Genomic DNA, 21528 nt, shown 5'->3' with positions numbered 1-21528 from the left:
CTTGCGGGGTGCATTTACCTTGGTGCCCGACACAGCCAAATATTTAGGCTGTCACAGGGAATCAGCCTCAAACCAAATGGCTCGAGGTTTCTACACGCGCATTGTGTGTGTGTGTGTGTGTGTGTGTGTGCACGCGCGCGCAGATCGTGGGGGTTGTGGTGATTGAAATGTCAACTTCTCAAACCCCCGCGCTCTATCCGGCTATACTGCTTCGCTATACCCTGAACAAGCTGTACAGGAGTCCTAACAACACGCCGTTTGCACACAAGGGTCATTCTTAGTCTGTGATCAGCCCCTTGATTTACTGTAATGTCTTCTTATACCTGATTGACTGTCTAAGTAAAAATGCCAAAATGTCAAAGTTCAGTAACTCCAGCTTTTCTAACTTTTTATATAAATTAACATAACAACAGTGGCTTCTCTGTGCAAAGCTAATTTCCTAATCAACATAGAAGCACTGTAAACACACACTTTCCCACACACACATGCTGCCACCTGTCATCACACATTCTGACAGTGACCAAACAGGAGTGTCCACTATTCGCAAAATTTTCCTGCCTCTGTCTTCCTGCCTGTCACTCTTCCTTTCTCTCACACGTACATACAAAACAGGCCCACACAGCAACCAGCGAGCCACTCGGCGACTCGGTCCACCAAGACACAACACAAAGATCTTGAAAACACAGCGAGTCACAAGGAAAACAGCCATCAATCTCGACGACTGTCTGTTGACTGAAAGAACACTATTAATTCAGGACAGCACGAGTCAAGAACAACACTGCCAAGCTGTTTCATGCCGAGATTCAAGCCAAAACAGCTGCGAACACTTACTGCAGACGCACACTGACCATCTGAGAATGTATGTGTGTTATCATGCAAACAGGCAAAGAAAGAAGAGTAGATTAATTCAAGATTTTCCACACTCAAACAGGCAAAAATTAGCCGAAATAAATTGTTTTATCTTCTTTCATCTGGGAAAAAGTTGTAATATTTCGGTACAGCAGGTTGCTTCAATAGCAGAGTGTTGTATGCCATTGTAGACAAATGGCTGGCCATCGACAAACTGGGAATCGCAGCTGGACAAAAAAAAACAGCCAAGCAAGGATACAGGCAAGAAAAAGACTTTCCAGTATTTCCAATATCTGGAAATATCTCAGTGTCAAGTTTATAAAAAACATAGTTTTAGATGCATGAATTGCATTTTAGTCCGTGTGCTCTTTTGCACTCCAACCTCTGCAGAAACAGAAAAATCCCACTCAGTGCACTCATTCCACAAACTTTGCCCCCTTGGTGATGGTGGCAGCTATTTCATCCTTAGCCTGTGGCGATAACAATGCATAGATCAAGACTGCTTGATGGTTTCTTGCAAGGCCAGAGGAGTATTTATTAAAAGCTTATCCATTTACATCGCTGCCAAACCACAGTGATTCAAAGAATGGACGTAGTTTGTTATTTTCGAGTTGACAATTCTGTTATATTCTGCAGAACTACTCTCGTATTTGTAGTAAGGTTATTTTAACCAGCTTTTTGTCTTTATCAGTGTATGTACAGAGTAAACACAGACCAATCACATGCATTCTAAGTCATCCACATCATGCTACACAGATAATTGAACCTTTATTCAGCACACATGTGAAAACAGGAAACTGCAAAGAGTCAAGATGCAGAAGTCCAAAGAAATTATGGAAACATATGAAGACAAAAAGAGGCTGAAGGTGAAAAGGTTTACATGGGAAATGTAAATTACGGAAGAAGAGGAAAAGGGAAAACTCAAACTACTACTACTACATGCCCAAAACTTTAATCCAACAGCGTTGACTAAATTGCTTTGTTAAGATGATTATTTTGTACTTTTTTGAATCTGTATATTAATCCCGTAAAAAGTTTGGACATTGAATTGAAATACACCAAATTCCTCACTGCACAGGATGATGGGGGCAAATGATGTTTAAAAAAACAACAACAGACAGCAGGATAAGAAATTGCTCTCCAAGTTCTCCAAGAAATAAAGACACAGCAGGAATTAAAAACCCACATAGTGCTATTTACCACTGGCCTAGACTCAGAACCAAATCACCGCGGGCAAACCAAACTGAAGAAGCCAGGCACATGCACAAGCACACACGCTTATTTACAGTAATATGCATGTGAACACTTTCAGTCAGCTTGCATCACTTCTCTTATTCTAAACAAAAACAGAGACTGGAATCCCAATAAACTCAACATCGACCTTTAACGCCATCAGCAGTATAAACGCTACACCTCCCAATCACCTACAGAATAAGTCTATGCAATGGAAAATGGGCCCTTGCATCCAAACTATCTGAGAAATGAATCTGTTTATTGTTCTGTCAGGCTGATCAGTACAGGAGACAAAGGAAGTAAAGGAGATAAACAGAGGGTGAAAATATTTTTGAGACAAACAGCGGGAGGAAAGAGAGAATCGTGTTTCCACGGAAAGAAAAAGAAATAGCGGTTAAAAAAAAGATAGGTAGGCCAAGTGAAAATCAGAGAGTGTGATGGTTGTTGTTGTCTAGACATCTACCACTTCCCACAGCTTCACAACCACAGATTTATGAACAGTCAACAAAATATGAAAAACATCCAAACATCACAAATGTGCTGGGAGTTCAGTTTTCAGAGAAGTGTCCCTCTGCAACTATTGTGAATGGTACAAATATAAGCATCCTGATATGCAAACTGACACCAAAATAGCAACTGTCAAAGCAACACAAATGATGAAATATACTGTAAAAACAGCAAGCGAAGAGGCTTCAACACGTTTTAGATAAGGGGAGGAAACTGTGAAATAAGAAACAGCCAATGAAAGATTCACACAGGGTCAAAGAGTGGTTTGCATACAAGTTTAGATGGTGAGGAATCAAACTTTGCATCATGTCTGTAAAGTTTCTTTATTATTGCAGACTCAGAAACAGTTTCAAAGTGTGTGACTTCAGAAAAACTGCAAATGTGAAAAAAAAATACAGCGTGCTTGTTTTTTTCCCCAACAACAAAGATACTGAGTACAAAATTAAAATAAAAAGCAACAAGTACTCACCTGAGCAGTTTGCATCAGAGTGAGTCTGGTAGGTTTTGCTTTCTAAATTACTTTGAAAATAGATAAACAAAATCGATGTTTGGGGGCAGAAAAAGTATTGCAAGTAACAGACCATGAAAATTAGTTATATCGATGGTATTGAAATACATAGGTTAAAAACCTTACCAAACAGTTTTGTTGAAGTCACAAAACCACCTGAAACTCAAACCTCAAAAGCCAAACCTAAAAACGCCTCAACTTCTGAGTAGAAATTCCACAAATGCTGGAAAAGTATGTGTTCACAAAGGCTTAGGTACACCTTAGCAGGTTTTTTAAACGTTATTTTAGCCTGGTATTTGAATGCAGCAATGTCAATAATGTAAAATATTTGACTATTTTCAAAAAATGATTCAAACACACATATAGCACGTCACGCAGACAAAAATGCACGGCACACAAAAACCACACACCGCATAAGTTTATACAACATATCTGTCTTCATCTACAGATACGAAACAAGTCAAATCACCAGACCATCACATTTGCCGTTGTATTCAGACCAATATGTGTCAGTTATCTTAGCAGCGATTTATCAAAAGGAGTGTTCCTCTGAAAAGATCTTATCGAAATCAACTACGGGCTTCCAGAATTGGAAAAATTGCTTTTACCATTTTTTTTTTCGTTCAGGTAAAGGGAAACTGTGCAGGCCGTGTGACACTCAAACCTCCAATTAGCTCTGTTCTCAGCCAAAAACACATATATATCAATTTTCCAATTGGGTAAGAAAATGAGGCAGGGACAGGTGAGGCAATGTTTAGTAGTTACTTTGACAGTCTAATGCTTTTCTTTTTAGAGTGTGAGCAGCTTAATTCCTTTTAGAAAAATCAGCTAAATAGTGTCCTAACCTGACATGTGCAGAGTGTCTGCAGCACTATTTACTGTCAAATGCTTTCACCATAAGGTGTACTGCTTCACAATGAAAGAAGACCAGGTCTGCATGCAAAGCACCTAACAAAAGCCCAAGGAAAGACAGAAATTTTCCTGCCTCTCCTTTGGACAGCTTGACAATGTCTGTGGTGTGCTGCTGCCTGAGGTAAAGGCTATCTGATTACCTTTGCAGGTCCTGATTAGCTGTGGAGCATGTGTAGCTCGGTGTCTCTTTGCCAGCTCATGTCAGATATTCGTGTAAGTGATCACAACTGTCTAATCAACCATGGTTACCATGCCTAATTCTATAAAGAGTTAAATTAGAGTGTTTAATTATGCCCACACAAAGAAGTAAGTGCCAGATCTGAATCATGTGAAGGCTACCCACATGGCAATTTTTGTCAATACAAAGTTATAAAAGGAGGAGAAAATGTGGGCAAGGTTTTGTGGAGCAATTTTAGTCTGACAGTGGAACACTGATAATAAGCTAAGCTACAGAGTAACTTTTTTGGGCCTCTCCAGCTCATGCTAACCTTAAAAACCAGCACTATGAAGATGATTCTAATTGTCAAAGGCTACCTTAAACGATGACTGGTTCCTTCGTCATACACACATTGTAGCTAATCTTAAATTAATGAATGAATAAAGTTATTACCAGAATTCTCAGCAGAATACAGCAAAAAGATCATTTCAAAAGCATCTTCCTCATTTCGCTGCATTTGCAGCATGTGTAAGGTCCTGGCCTCCACTCCCAACATGACAGCTATTCGTCATTTACAAAACATTTCACTTTTTCAGCTAATTTGTAGAAATTGCCACGCAGCAAAAAATATCTCAGAAGCATCTAATAGTGGGTCGAGCTGAACACAGCCTGGCAAGTGACACGTTACTAAGTGACACGTTAGTAATGGCACGTAATGGTCAAAAAGCAGCTTTGCAATGTATTTAAGAAATCATCACCTAGCTGGGGGGGGGGGGGGGGGGGGAGAAATCTAGTGGATGCTCAAGGCAGCTATTCATTACAGACCTGCTGTGAATGAGGTGTGTAACAGCACTGAGACAGTTCAAAACATCTGTGCAGAACTCTCACAAAGTGTGCTGTGTGGCACTCACCTGTGAAACTTCACCGAAACCCCAAAAATGTGGACTGGAGCCAGAAGGACACAAGTGCATTTATGGTCATTTATCTCTTTTAAAAGTTTATTCAAACACATTAAGTATTATCAGAATCATTTACCTGCTTCATTTAATGGTCAATAACATCATTGTATTTTACAGACTGAAGCCGAAGCCAAAAAAAAAAAAATCTTAACTGGAAATACGTGCTACAAATGTTTAATCAACTTTTTTCTAAGTATGAGAAAGCTGACCTCAAAGCAAACATATGAAAATATAATTATCTGACATTCCTTCAAATTAAAAATGATAAATATATTATTTTCCTAATTTTAAAAAATGTCCTTTAGAAAAAAAAACCTTTTGACAAGTTCCAGGTGACACAGAAACTATTAATCCTCTGTGTGGGAGCTTGCGGACAGCTTTGGCCTTGTATCACTCGGCTGAAGTCCAGCCAGGTTTGGCTCACTTCGACAGGCAGTGGAGTAACTGGATTTAATCCAGACCAGCCACAAACCTCAGCAGCACACAGAAAGCATAAGCTTACCAGGCAGAATTTATGAGAAATCATGTCATACGGCGAAAGGTTAATTTAAAAAGCATCTCCATGTTTTTTTCAGCATTCAGTGATGATCCAGCTTGATAATACCTCCTTGAAAGGTGTTCCACTGTTTTCTCTAGGTCAGAGACCGCGGACACAACGGAAATTATTTCACAATCTTGTTGTTGAAGACAGAGGCCAGGTCTGTGACCACTTGCATTTAGTTGCCATCTTCAAAGCAGCTTTGGTGCACCAAGATAGCAATTAAGAATTGTTAAGATGGGGCCAGTCTGTTATTAGTCTGCTGTAAGTTTGCGATTGAATGGGTCAGGTTGGCAATAGGGTTTGTTTGTGATGAAACAGCGATTAACTACCAGCAAAAACTGCAAATCTGTTGCACATCTACACACACAGAAATCCACATGAACTACTTGCATTCAGAGGCTACTTAGAACCTCACACATTTGAAACTGAAATCCAGATTTTCCACCACAAATAGTGATGTGATTCAAATTCAGGCGGTCAGCAACCTTGCTTTTATATAGTAAAATAACCAGAATACAACCAATGAAGACTGACTTAGATCAACTGCAGTGTGTTTGCAATATTTCTTTGTTCACGAATTGTCACTTTTCCAAAATTGCTAGCAAATCTTTGCCAATCTGTCTGCAGTCACAGTCGCACCGTGACTGTTTGGAGACACGTTACCTCGCACAATCACCTTGGTTGACTAACGTTTGAGGGAGTTATACCCGCACGCTTGCCTCGGACACTGAGGCACTGATTTTTCCTAGTCGCAAGGCAGTTGTGGACTTTTACTCTAGTGTGACTGAGCCATTAGCGATATTACAGCAATTTAGCTATCAAGTAATCCTGATCAATGGCTTCATCAGTCATGGGAAAACAAACAGGATAAAATTTACCAGAGTCAAGACTGAACCATGAGAAGCAACCTTTTATTTTTTTTTAACAAATCCTTTATCATGACACTTTTACTTCTAAACTGTTTTTACTTAGCTTGTATCTCTTTTGCAACACACAGAAATAAATTACACTAAAACAAGCATGTATGGGATTTCTTACTTTTCATCAGTCACATGCTAATTTAATGCTAATTGGTCACGACTTAGTATAAACAACAAACCCGGGGCCTCAACCACATACAGCCCGCAAAAATGTTAACTTACACTACAATAGAGGGATTGATGGGCACCAAACAAATTGAAATTAGTGTCGTAACGACTCCCGCAGCTCTTACATGTAACCTACATTAGCTTTAATTAAGCGAAGGCCTTAGTATGTGAGGGTTAAGTTCATTTGCAGATGCTGAGCTTTTCTTATTTAAATGAAGGCGGCGGTTCACTGTGAAACAACAAAATCCATGTTTCTTTGTGAGCTGTTTACTTTCAGTAAGGTTTCATAATCAGATGTTGGAACAGTGGATGGAAAACTGCCTATTAAAATAAGCAGTTTCAGAGATATCTTTCTGTTCATCTGAGTTATTTTTACATGTCCCAATTCAGTTATTATACATTAATCCTTGAAAAAGATCAAGTCAGCGATGAATTATTTCTAATGAAGTGTGTTTAACTTGTGTTACCCTGGATCAGGATTAGTGACTTGCATTTATTTGACATAAGTGGCAGCTATTATGTGCAGTTTTACATGTTTTCTTTAAGAGCTTATGTTTTCTAAAGCTTTGAGTGTAAGTGTTATGTTTTAATTTGGAGCATCCATGTATGAATGCAGTGTAATGTTGTCTGGAACCTGCAGAAACTTTCATGACTTAGCGTTAAGTCAGAAAGACAAGCTATTAAATCCCTAACTGAGCAGCAGAAGCTTGTGTTACACAACCAGGAAAAGCCTGCGGCAGTCTCAAAAAGTCAAACTCCGCTCGGCGGGAGTGTATTACTGTATATACTTTCAGGAATCAAAGCTCTTTTTCTTGGCACGCAGTTGGCACCATCCAGCTGAATCTCATCCACTTTGAAGCAAATATACTCAAAAAATAAAACTATGCAAATGGGTGGACTTACACAGGACAGGAAAATGGAATTTGTAACGTTTTTCTAGCTCGGTATGACGCCGGTTTTCTAATGATTCTTTTAAAAAGGTGTGCAGTGATCACACAAAGAATATCCTGACAACAAGAGAAATAAAAGAAATTCTCTCTAATATCTCCTCAAATATTTGAGACGTTACACGTGTAAACTTTAAAGCGAAGAAGGGAGCGCTGTAATATGAACATGAATATTTGCAATCACCAAAGCGAATGGCACCACATTCAACTCCTCAACCACCAGGAGAAAAACAAAATCTCTGGTGTTTTATTCTTTTCTTTTTTTTTTCTTTTTTTGCTGTTAAAATGAAAGCAGCCAATACAAACTACATATCAAGAGTCGATACAGACTGCTGATTTTTGATTTGTATTCTTTTCTGACTTGTTGCCAGGCTTCAGTTTCTATCTGTAAAGTGATTTGGGAGTAACAGTTGCCGCTTCTTTGTCTCTGGTGTCATGTATCGAGACAGATTGACAGATAATGTCTGAGGAAATGCCAGACATCTAATACGGGACTGTTTGGTCAACAGTGGGGAGGAAATCAAGCACCGCCATTTGACATGAAACCGAGGAAAGAAGCTGTAAGGGCATGTTCAAAGTTCAACCATAGAGCTGTATATGCACATAAACATGCACTTACGCATACACACAGATACAAACCATCATTCATATCCAACTCCTGCAAACAAGCACAGAAGTGCACATGTGCATGTAAATATTCACGTGCACATGCAAGCAATAATAAACGGATACAAGCAATTATATGAAAAAATATACACTGGACAAACACGCCCCAAGCTGTAATTAAACATGTGCAGTTTACTCCCTGTGATCAAAGTAGAGTGAAGCAAGATAATAAATTATTTTATAAACAATTTAGAGACGAAATGCTCGAGTTAATGCTGGGCATAAGAATACAAATGACTTTCTGCAATATGAATGAGATCATGCAGCTGCACTGCAATACCTGGGCAACAGGTTGCATGTAAATAAATGTTTTTCACTAGATCGTGTCCTCCTGCGCTCAGTCCATATCTGCTTTGTTGGCTTTTTGAAAATTGCACTGCATGTTTGCCTTTAATATTTCAAACAGTGATGTTTCGTTGCCAAAACCGTTTTAGCAAGTTATTTTAAAAATATGCACGATTCATCATTTCTCCAAAATAACAAATTAATATTCTTTAAGCCAAGACAATTATTTGGCAGAGCATTTAACTTCGACTTCAAGAGTACCGTAATGAGCCTAATAAATTCAAGTGCAGGTTAAAATGTTAAAATGCTGTTCTTTTCCCTTTATTTTGACTGCAGCCATAAGAGCACACACAGACATTTTTCTCGTCACATGCTCACTGCTATGACTTTTCAGTTGGACAAATGAGCTCTAATCAGATTTGCTCCTGTGTATTACTGTGTAATACTGTCATTATGACTCCATATGTTCTCTGTTTCTCAAACGAAATAATTTTTGTTTTCCCAGCCAAAACCAATACCACTGCCCTGCCCGCAGTGATGATGATTCACTGATTCCATGACCAACAATTACCTGCAGTGTAGCAATAGTTTTGAATTTTGCATTTTGATAAAGAGCTAAATTATTTTAACTTAATTTATCTAATTAAAAAAAGATTTATCTATAATCTTACCCCACAACATGTTTGAACAAAAACTCATAGGCAGGTCTCGTCCCATAGTAGAAGCTACTAAACAGCCTGGATGCCAGGCTACATAAAAATAGTTAACTTAAGTTGCCAGCCTTAAGCTAATTCTGGTACAATGCATGGTTCCTTTTCAAATAAAACCATTTTAATTTGGTAGCACGGTGGCACGGTGGTTAGCAATGTTGCCGCACAGCAAGAAGGTCCTGAGTTCAATTCCAACATCAGTCCAGGGTCTTTCTGTGTGGAGTTTGCATGTTCTCCCCGTGTTTGCGTGGGTTCCCTCCGGGTACTCCGGCTTCCTCCCACCGTCCAAAGACATGCAGCTTGAGGGGATAGGTTAATTGGATAATCCAAATTGCCACTAGGTGTGAATGTGCGAGTGAATGTGAGTGTGAATGGTTGTCTGTCCCTGTGTGTTGGCCCTGCGACAAACTGGCGACCTGTCCAGGGTGTACCCCGCCTCTCGCCCTATGACAGCTGGGATAGGCTCCAGCACCCCCCGCGACCCTGAAAAGGATAAGCGGAAGCGAATGGATGGATGGAACATTTGAATCATTAGTGGCCTAGAATATGCTAGTCAGTAAATCCCTGAGAAATACATTTCTTTGCTTTCCGGTTGAGAGTTAGACAAACTGTTACGAATGCGCTCATATCTGTGCAGTTAATCTGAACCATGGAGGAAGTGTGGCTTCATGCATAAGTGACAAAGTCTTGTGCAGAGCAGCACACTGAAAGCTGAGAAATTACCAAAACAATTAACATTTATATTGTTTATTGCTTACAATAGATTCGGTTTTGACAGGCAAGCTCCTCCCATGGGCATTAATACTTTTTTTGTTCATGTAGTTGCTCTTTAGTATTATGTTCCTGTAACAGCACACTTCTGTTACCATATCTTCTTTTGATGCTCTTACATAAATGTAGAATTGTATTTAAAGTTCAAACAGTTTTGTAGAGATTTAAAAAAAAAAAAGGATGCAATGGGTACGTTAGTGCAGTAAGAAGCCTTTTTGAATTTGAGGCCAGAAACAGTTGCAATTCATTTTCACACGTGAACCTCAGATATTCTTGGGTGAATCAGGTTGGGACACTGTCTAAAGTTGCACTTTCTCAAATGTAGCACACTGCTGTCAATGGTCTGAAACGGTTACATTCTCACTACAAGACATACTCTGGTTTTTTTTCTTAGGTGAGGGCACAGCCGGGTTAAAGTATGCAGGAGGCAGGACACTTGACACCAACTCGCTCACTGTGAACTCACCTGACAGTGACCTGTGCTATTCTCAAGTGGACTCGATTGAACAGCACAGAAACTTTGTAAGGAGACAGCAGGTTAAAGACGGCCTCATATCCGATCTACATTTGCTTTTCGTGTGCACCTCCACAGGGTGATGGCTCAAAAAGTTCAGGGCTGATGTGCATGTGTGAAAACAGCTTGGATTACAGACATGCAGGAAGATATGATAATTAGGTTAAAATCACTAGTGCTATTGAGCCTTGTCCGTGTTGAATTTCACATCAGGCAGAAGTTGTGTTTGGCTTTCCTTAGTAAAATATCTCTCTAATATCTTATGCTTCTCCTCAGGCAAAAAAGACGAGCCTAAAAAGAGGGAAGAGAGGCGAACTGAAAGTCTAATGAGAACTGAACTGCTCCATCGAAAGAGAAAACAGCTTCATTCTGAGTCTGTGATGTTATAAATGTGGGTTTTGTTCAGATATCATGAGGCCTCGACTTATGAAACCTTGCACATCCAGAGCTCAGTGGCTCGTCAGTTCTTGTGAAAAGAAAATACCACAAATGGAGTTTCAAGGTTGTCAAACAGAGGTAACGTCATGATACCTTTAATGAAGATGGAGTCACGCCTTCCTTCCCTAATGGCTCTTCTACTGATCTCAGTCTGCATCTCAGCTCTCTCTGTTCTCCTGGTCATGAATGAACCAAATGGGCTCAAAAAATTCTTTCTCTGTTCTCCTAGACGTACACTGAGACCCGCATTCATCACCTCTCCATGCACCATTACACCCAATGATGGAAGCAAAGAAACAACACTTTCATTAGCAGGTCCGCTCCACTGAGGTGTGGAATGTCTTGTGGGTATCCAGCAACAGTGACAGAGAAAGCCAGCCTTCATGCAGCTATTGTTGTCCTCAACAAGGTCACTTAGTGTAATGGGCAAGGCTGAGCTCGCTCTTCAAAAGACTAGGGGCACCACGCAAGAATAAGAGCAGTCATGCTTAGCCAGATTAGAGATGCGACAAAAGAAAGCATAATAAGTTGTGGCATGAAAATAATGACCTAAATGTGCTTAATTTATATTGACAAGCAAAAAAAAGCCGCATCTTGTCTTTTTTATGTAAAAAAGTTGCACCGGGTACCAATATTCTAGGGTATCAACAAATTGCCTGCCTTTAAGATCCATGAATCCAGTAATTTTTCTAAATTTCCTAAGCCATCGGTCCAAGAAGCATTCCTGCTGCATGCAGTAGTTCAACATCTAAACTTTTTCAAAATTCATATACTTTAGAACTCAAATTTCCTTGCTTGATGCAATTACTTTATCTCTTTGTGAATGTCTCAAGTACAAAACCACAGAAACCTTTCAGGGAAAGATTTGTTCAAAATGTACAGCATTATCTTTATATGTAAATGACTGCATTATGTCATTTGCATTCCCCTCTGTGAATTTATCTGTTTGGATATATTCAGAGAAGGCAGGAAGCTGGCTCATTAGCTGATTATGGAAAGAGTTGAGATTATGAAAACTAAATGACAGTGAGATGATTGTGTAATTCTTTCCTTCTTTTTCTTTCATTTCTTAGAACAAATACCAAGCCTTCAAAACCCATTAAAAGATGTACTTTGGATGTCCAATTATACATGATTGCAAAACCTATTTGTCTTAAACTTCTTCAAGGTTTTGGTAAAATTCCTGAAGGGCAACCATGATTTTCCAGTGCGAAAGTCAGAAATAAAGCTAGTGGTGCAGTCATCCAATCAGCTGTGGAAAGGTTTTGTGTTGATTTTTCACAAAAGAAGAGAATGTCTACATCAACTGTGGCTTTGAAAATCAATTTTACTTCAAATGCATACCCATCTGAGTTGTTGGAAGTGAACAGGCCTACATGCTGGTTTGTCCTTAACAAAGGCACGAGGAGAGAACTTTTCACTGTTTCAGTACATTAAATATTTTTATTTTCCATGCCAGAGCCAAATAGCCAGTGAAAACATTACAGAGACTATTACAAACCATAAATGTGCTTCTCTATTTGCAGCCTGATTAAACATCTCTGTCAAGACTGGTGGCTGAGGCGGCAGTATTGTTTCACCAAGCGTGTATCTCACTCATCACACTCTATCTGGACATCTTACAGTTGAGTTGAGCTAAAAGGCTTTAAATGGAATTGCCCTTTTCAACTACAAGGCAGAACTGTGAAAAAAGGTATAAAGCAGGCTGCTTTAAGCCAGCGGGGTGAAGGCGTCAGTCGAGCTGCTGGTGATTAGACTGAAACTGAGTGTGGAAATTACGGAGTGCCAAGCTGTGTGTTGTTTTGATAGGATCAGGACAGGGGTTGTTTTCAGGACACTACAATCCATTGTTGAGCCTTCTGGAGGTTTTGTGGACCTAATTAAATGGAAGCTGCGATGATGGAAGGTTTAATCACTTTACAGGTCTGTTGACAAACCCAATTTCAGCCACCCGCAACCTTTCTCTGATATTAATAATGTCTAACAACCATGTCTATACAACAAAATAAGCAAAGTATCAATGTCTTTCATAACAGGCCAACTTTGATTCGGGAAATGAATTAGGAGATATGCCACCTCCCGTAAATGATTCTGGGCATTTAAACTTCTTTGCAAATGTTGGTGATAATGTCAGGTGCATACACCAAATCACCATTTGAGCAGTACAAGCAGTGCAAACTTCAGACAACTAGTTGTTACCAAAATGTCCTTCTGTTTTCTTTATCTTGTGTTAGTTATTTGTTTCATTATTGTGCCAGGGCAACACAGAAATCATCATAGAACATATGAAGTTGTTTAGGTTTTCAGTCCCTTCAAACATTTTATAAAACTGATGTGACGAAACAGATAACAATAGCCGGTTATGCTAGTTATACTCTGACATCAGTCAACAAGACCAACATGGGCCAATACCAGTGGTCATTGGATACAGAGCCTGCCGTAATATCAGTATATCGCCATAACAGAATGCTAGCCTCTGATGGTAATGTAGTACCTAAATAGGGAGCTACTTCAGCAACCTCCAACAAACTAATCCTGCTAAAGGTGGAAAGGGCAAACTTGCTTCACCACTCCCAACACAATCCAACAGTAAATAAAGTAAATGACTCAACTAGCATCCCTGGAACACTTGCTAGTCATGCTCAGTAGACAGAAAAAGGAAATGGTGGATGGAAATTACTGATGCTGTTACATGATGGAAAAGGTGGGATTTAGCCAACTAGTTAAAATGATCAACCCAAGACACAAAATTACAGCAATTCTCTCCGTGATTGATAAATTCAGTACTTTCGCAGGCTACAAGATTAACTGGGGAAAAAGCGAAATACTGCCCATTAAATTAGAGAATAAACAATGGCTTACATCTCTCCCATTTAAAATATCCTATGAAAAAATTACTTACTTGGGCATTACAATACCAAAAAAATACAGCTCCCTAATGAAAGAGAATTTTCTTCCCTTACTGGAGAAACTTAAAAATAACATTCAGTACTGGAGGACACTTCCTATTTCTTTAATAGGGAGAGTGAATTCAATAAGAATGGTATTCCTCCCGCAGTATTTGTATCTGGTTCAAAACATCCCAATTTTCTTGCCCAAATCTTTTTTTAAAAAGATGGATGCCATCATTATGCCATTTATATGGAATTACAAAACACATAGAATAAAAAAAGACCACCTATGCAAACATAGATCCCTTGGTGGACTTACATTACCTAACTTTATGTACTACTACTGGGCATCAAATTTAAGAATAATTTCCCTTCTATTGGATGACACAGCAATACTCCCTAACGGCTTACAGATGGAGCGGGAGGATTGCCTTCCTTACTGTGTTGGTGGAATACTACTCTCTCCTATTCTTTTGACAAACTCATATTACAATTCGAATCCAGTGATTTATAATACCGTACAAATTTGGAGACAAATAATTAAGCACTTCAAATTGAAAAAACTATCAATGTGTACATCTATTACAGCTAACCCCTCTTTCCTTCCATCATGTGTAGACGGAGCTTTCAATATATGGCAGGAATTGGGAATTTGTAAATTAAAAGATTTATACCTAAATGATACTTTTATGTCATTCCAACATTTAAAAGATAGATTTGGATTGCCTCACAGTCATTTTTTTAGATATCTTCAATTAAGAGACTATATCCGTACATACCTGCCACAATTTGAAAACATATCGTCCGATCCTTTGGACAGATGTCTTAGTGATGGAAGGGGGTTTGAACAGAGAATTTCATTATTTTATAATTCAATACAGGAGATGAGTATACCTTCAACTACTTCAATCAAAGAGGAGTGGGAAAAAGATTTTGGGACTCTCCTATCAGAAGATTTCTGGCAGGAGGCCTTACACAACATAAATACGCCTTTTATTAATTCCCGTCACTGTTTAATTCAGTACAAAATTATACACAGACTACACTATTCAAGGGAAAAACTTCACAAAATGTATCCAGAGTGTTCCCCCCTCTGTGAAAAATGCAAGATACACTATGGAAATCTGTTACATTGTTTTGCACTATGTCCAAGGCTTCAGGGTTTTTGGTATGATATTTTTACTTATATGTCTAATATTTTTAAAAGTAAGATTGAACCAAATCCGACAGTAATCATCTTTGGGATTTCCAACGAAACACAAAATTTACAACACTCTCAAAAAAGGTTTATGGCATATGCTTTGATTATTGCAAAGAAATTGATCCTGCAGCTTTGGAAAGGCAATGAGACTCCTGTATTAAAAATGTGGCTTACTGAACTTATAAACACTCTTCACCTTGAAAAAATAAGATATAGTATGAATGACAATGTAAAAGATTTTGAATTAATCTGGCACCCTTTACTTATATACCTTGGGAAAATATAAAACTTTGTTTACTTGTTTCTCTTCCCTTTTGCCGACAGCCGGGGTATTGGGACCCCTTATGGGTGACTGCGGGGTTTTTTGTTTTTTTTTTTGTTTGTTTTTTTTTTGTTTTTTTTTTGTTTGTTGTTGTTGGTGTTGTTTAATTATTTGCCTTGTTAGTTTAGAGAAAAAAAGGAGCATAAGCTATGTTATGTCAATTTGTAAAAACTACAATCATGATACTTGCTCTCAATAAAAAATATTTGAAACAAGACACAAAATTACAGGTTAGAAAATATTTTTGAATTTCTGCTTTATTACTACTTTATTACATAAAAATATTACATAGCTCCTGAAGGGTTTGAAGATTCCGTTATTTTAATTGCTGTTAAACAAAAGTGTTAAGCAGTTATGTTTCTAGTTTTATGCTTACATTTGTTTTATGTTACATCACTTTATATAATGCTTTGTCACAACTGCTACATTATAATGGGCTCAACTTTGTTCTGAATTGGGCTCCTCTCAGTTTTGCTGTTGTTCAAGGTCGTGGTAAGTAGGGGTGCTGCAGCACCCCCTGCCAAGTGCCAAAAAAACCTAGGTAAATGTGTTAAAAACCTTTATAGTGGCAAGAGTGTTCCTGTTATCAGCTGTCTAAGAAATGTGTGATAGGAAGTTGTAATATATTAAAAATGCCAAGTAATGATGTTTTTTTCTTTTCTTTAAACATCACCAGCTATCATGGTCAAATGACTTTACATAGTAGCCACTAATAGTTAAAACATGGTGCATTTTTTTAAATGACAGTAATATCAAAACACTTGTTTTGTTATCAGCTAGCTTATAAAAGAGCACAGCAAAAGACCAGCATATTATAGAGCATCATCCCCCTGATGACTCTCAGAACTGTTCCTGTTGGCCTCACCAGAGTGATTATTCTCCAGTGACGCCATGGTTACTGTTCAATGCATTACAGATGAAAGTCACAGACCTGTTGCTGATGAATGCCTTCAAAGACATTTTGAAAACTTGGGACAATTTCTTCTGTAGAACTCGTGAAGAAATTCATTGCCTAAACCTCGGAGCACCTTTGGAGTATTATATTTGTGCACGCAGATGAAAGTAACCCTTTGGCCTATTATAAGCTGCTGCAGTTTAATATTGTTATTAGGCAGTGATTTTACAGTCCTACATTTGCTGCAGAAGGGCATTTGACCATATTGTATGCTGTGCAAATCTGGCTTTGGGGCGAGTATTATATGCTAAATCTGATAGGTTCTAGTCAGCAGTGTGCAAACAGGCCTGTTGTATGTCCCGACTGCTGTATCTTTAGAGACTAAACAGCTGCAATACCTGAATCCTCTTTAATGTTTTTATAATGGATTGGCTCACCTGTGTTTGTGCCTGATGTGTGCGCCCAGAAGTTTAATTATTGTAGTGCCTGAGTTAAGATATTGTAAATAACTGTGTCTCGTCTATGCGGAACAGTTGAGTTAAGTTTGGCTGTTTATTCTTGCCTGCTGTGTGCAGTGGGAACTATTAGTTGCTACGCTGACAGACTTTTTAGAGTTCAGCTAAAGCTGCTGGGAGCTTGTAGCAGTAGGTTCTCACTTCAAATTACATAGCTTGTAATCAGTGACAACAACGAATTGAAAATGGAAATTTTGGTAGCAGAAATCAATGTCACTGGCTGCAAGCTGCAATAACAAATAAAACATATTTTTTCTAAAGTGTCATAAATATCATTATTGCAGATTTCCTGGAAATATCGAAACTATATTAATATATCCACTGGCCATTGGATATTTTGTCTAATTACGAAAAAAGCATGCTTTCTAGAAAGGGGTTAGCAATTAGCTGATACTCCTGTAGTTCTTATTTATTAGAGGACTCTAATCAAAAACACTCACAGTTATTCAAAGCCATTCTTAAATCAGTCTTAGATGTTTAGAGCACAAGCTAATCATCTTACCTCAGTGAGAGGGAAAAAATGCTTTCACAGTAACTGTCATCTATCACTCACACGCCATGTGTTTATTAAGATGTAAGCACTGCCATGGGGAAAAAAGATTTCTATTAAACTGCCTACACCAACAAGTAAAAAAGCATAATTCATTTTACATATGACTGATTATATGTGCTGTGAGATTATTAAAACCCTTGTTTCCATCTCTAGAGAATGCTTATATAAGTGGTGTTGGGTGGTTTGAGTTGAGACTTATGGTGGCCAACAGGGCGTCCTTTAAAATAACAACAATTTAAGCTTCTGGGTGTTAGGCTAAATGGTGTAATCCCTCTAACTCCCGGCCAGCATTGGCAGAAATTCCACAGTAATATGCGACATGATTTCATAGTGGCTGCTGTCTTTGAGACATGTTTGTAATGCTGAAAGGGTCACCGAGGGGCACAGACAGATAAACAGAAAGGCTGTGAGAGAGGTTTGAGGAACAAGGTTCCCTTTTTTCTGATGATTTCAGACTTGAGTTATTAGAATCCATTTTTTCTTAATAACAAAAGGATGTAAAAAACAAGCGCTTGGATGTTTATACAGCTGATTACTCACACCACACCTTTCTCCACATAAGCTATGGGAAAAGAGGGAAAGGGACAGTCTCAATCATTTATATTACACATACTAGTGTCTTATGCTGATGTATTTTACAATATATGAGAGTGTTGGGGGGGGAGGTTGATGTTTATTGAAACAAGCAAGCCTGATGCATGAAGGCTGAAGCCTGAACCCACCAGCTGCTTCATGTAACATCACATCATTTGGCATCATCAGCATGAGATGGATGTTGTTCAGACTCGAAAAGACATAATCGCGTTCAGATAAAGCACACATCTTAAAATAATGTTTATCTTAAAAGTCCAATCAGTTGATCACTCCTCTGTGGAAGTTATTAGAAACTTATGTGCTGCTACACATTAAATGTTGACTATGGAGATAATTATAGCCCAGCGACCTTTTTATGCTTGTGTAAATTGTAACTGTAGGTTTGGGAAATAGCATTGCTTCAATGTGTCCACCTCACTCTCCTCATCATGTGTAATTTATCTGAAACAGTCTCTGCTGTAGGATTACAGCTGTACCACTGTGTTTCTGTTATTTTTGCAATATTGACACTTTCACACAAGCAAAGATGAGACGGTATGAAGAAGTACATCTCTCTAACTAACCTGGGAGAAGTTGAGCCCATTGAGTGGATGGCACTGTTCCTCCACCTTCTCGACAGCTCCTGTTCTCTTCCTCATCCTCTCCGCCTCTTGGGCCAGATACAGGTCCAGCACCGGCACCCCTCTCGTCTTAATGTCTGCCTCGGTTAACGAGTTCACCATCAGCATCACCCAAACGGGTCGCTTCCTCTCCCAGTTCCCAGCGATGGCATTGAAGAGGTAGTCTGCGTAGAGTCCCTTCCCTCTCTGATCCGGGGTCATCCAAGAAGGCATCATGAGCTTTACATACTCAAGGTGTCTTTTAAGCCTCCTGTAAATGTCTCTGGGTAATACGTCCTGCAGGTTCTCACCTTGAGGAAGCAGCTGACAGCTGGTCAGAGCTGAGATGGTGTAAGGGTCTGTTAGGTCCAACTCAAAGTAGACAATATTGCTCTCCTGGAAGGCCTGCTTGGAATTTTCTGGGATAAAGTCCCAAACACGTGTGTAGGGAACATGGATTGTACCGTAGAAATATGAAGGAGGGTCCCGTTTGATCATCCACAGGAAGGAGTTTAGGTCAGTTTGCTGTGGGTACAAGAAAAAAATATTAGCAAAGCTACAATCAAGATAGACAGACCCGTTCATGGGCCCTCTTCCACTTATCCAATTCAGGGTCACAGAAGGTCTACAGCCTATCCCTAGTGTGATAGGGCGAGAGGCAAGATAGATCCTGAACACGTCGCTAATCACACACGGAGACAGACAAACATTCACAATTTAGAATCATCAATTAACTAAATCCCATGTATGTGTTTGGAGTGCAGGAGGAGGCCAGTGTAGACAGACATGTGGAGAACACGTAAACTCCACACAGTAACCACAAACAAACATAAACTGAGTGGTTCATAATAACGTGCTAAATATTTTACTTTTTATGTTTGTTCGATAGTCCTAAACCACAATCTCATGAAATATAGAAATCCTTAATGTAGGAGATTCCTGATTGCCTAATTAATTCTAATTGTGAGTTGCTCAAGTAATCAAATTATCACCCAAGCACGTAGCACCTAAACAATAGCAACTCTAAGAAAAGAAAAAAACATAGGAAAACAAGCGAGAAAGAAACAAAGGGGCAAATTTACAGTCTTTCCATTATGTTTACATTACAGCCTGTCTGACACCAACTGCCTCTTTGTCTGTGAGTGGCTGTTTATTAGACAGACCACTAACATGCTGATAATGACTTATTAACAGGCCACTTAGAGCCCAAGTGTCAAATGAACAATACACATGTCAGTGACTGTCAGACTACAGGCTGTTGCCCTGAATGTTTTCCTTCCTGTTGCTGCTGGATCTGACCTCAAATTGGTCTGAGTTACTCTGGGGTATGATGAACGGTGTTACAAGAAGACTACTCGCAAAGAGACTGAAAGGTTATTTTTATGAATGCACACATCTTTTTGTAGATTAGATAAAGAGCTACAAATAACACAATCCCAATACACAAAAGGAGTGTTGAAAGAAATAGTTCATTGATTAGCTGACAGAAAATTGTAGGAAATCCACTTCTTTGTAAGATTGTTAGTTTTCAAGTTAAAGCTACATTAGAGATTTGGAAGCTTTTTTTTTTCAGATTTCAAAGATCAGATCATCAATTTATTAATTAAACAAATAATGACGATAAGTGAGTAGTTGCACAAAAAACAAACTGGGCTGATTTTACAAGTTATAAAACCCTCGGAGGGTTTAAGTAAAAAAAAAACTAAATCCAAGACAGGTCCAGTCTGAGATCAACTATTTTATCTGTTATGCAAAAAGTGCAAAATTAAAAGCAAATGAAAAGACACAAAAAGCAACACTGTTGCAAACTGAAACAGTGTGATCACTCATACACTCTCTCTTCATACAACTTACTTTCCTGTTCAGCTCGCAGCTGGCGGAGTCCTTCAGCCTCCACTGGTCTGCTCGGACCAACAGTATGAGGCAGGACTGAATGAATGCGCCCAAAGTGCCCCGCATCGTAGCTGTCTCCAAACCGTGCACGGTGGCCTGTGTTTACTCTACCACAAGGTGTTTGCAGCAACTATACCAAAAAAGCATGGACCAAGTCCTATTTCCACAGCTTGGGCTCCGTGCGGTCACGTAAAATGAGATGACAAGTATCCGATAAACCGCCGGACAGAATCATGTTGACTTCAGCCTCCTGGACTCGACGCTGCCGCTTCACGTGTGTCTGAGAGAGAGAGAGAGGCGGTCATAGGAGTCTACACAGGGTCACATCATCCTCTCACTGCTGGTCATGTTGGATCCCCCTCCAACAGACACACACTCCCCTCTCTGTACTCCCTTCTGGCAAGAAAAACTGCGCGAGTTTATCCAAAAGTTGCCTGCAAAAGTTGAAGCAACAGGTCCACGCCGTGCCAGCACCTGAAGCTAAACATCAGAATAAAACTCGGGATTACGTTTTGACCTCTGTTTTCCTGATGTCTGGTTCGGTGAATGTGAGCGTGGTGCACGAAGCTGCACTTGCCAGATAGATATTTAAAAACCCCAAACTTTTGCGCACACTGCTCCGTCTATCCACGGAGACGTGCACTGTTTGTTTCTGCGTCTCTCTTTCTCTCTCTCTCTGACGTGTGTGAATGAGCACCTACCACCCCACCCCCTCCCCCAGGTTGTCTGCATAAACCCCACCGCCACCACCCTGCTGCAGTCCACCCTTTCCTTTCTCTCTCTCTCTCTCTCTCTCGCTTTCTCTCTCACACTCACATACAGTAATCTGATTAAACGTCACCTCGTCGATCACAATTCATATGTCAATGAATTCAGTGTGCATACCTTTACCAGACTTAAATCAAGAGCAATTTATCACCGATATGTGTGATTAACAAAAGCTACACTGATTACAGCATTTATCCCTGATTTCAATTATC

General features: G+C 39.3%; 1 protein-coding gene across 1 annotated transcript in view; it reads right to left on the bottom strand.

Annotated features, from left to right (window-relative positions):
- trabd2a (TraB domain containing 2A) overlaps positions 1-20923 on the bottom strand; it is a 57622-nt gene extending 36699 nt beyond the window's left edge. Inside the window, exons 1-2 of the mRNA XM_086302520.1 lie at positions 20510-20923; positions 18620-19180 (exon numbers count right to left, since the gene is read on the bottom strand). Of these exons, the coding sequence (XP_086158646.1) occupies positions 18620-19180; positions 20510-20614 (666 nt within the window). The 5' untranslated portion in view covers positions 20615-20923. The remainder of the gene's footprint in view (positions 1-18619; positions 19181-20509) is intronic.
- Between the last annotated feature and the right edge of the window lie 605 nt (positions 20924-21528).

The sequence above is a fragment of the Aulonocara sp. 'chitande type north' Nkhata Bay genome, linkage group LG7 (assembly GCF_057382095.1).
Source record: "Aulonocara sp. 'chitande type north' Nkhata Bay isolate Kocher_YH1m ecotype deep benthic linkage group LG7, A_spYH_male_GT1.1, whole genome shotgun sequence".
NCBI classification, from domain to species: domain Eukaryota; kingdom Metazoa; phylum Chordata; class Actinopteri; order Cichliformes; family Cichlidae; genus Aulonocara; species Aulonocara sp. 'chitande type north' Nkhata Bay.
This window is presented reverse-complemented; position numbering and strand designations above follow the sequence as displayed.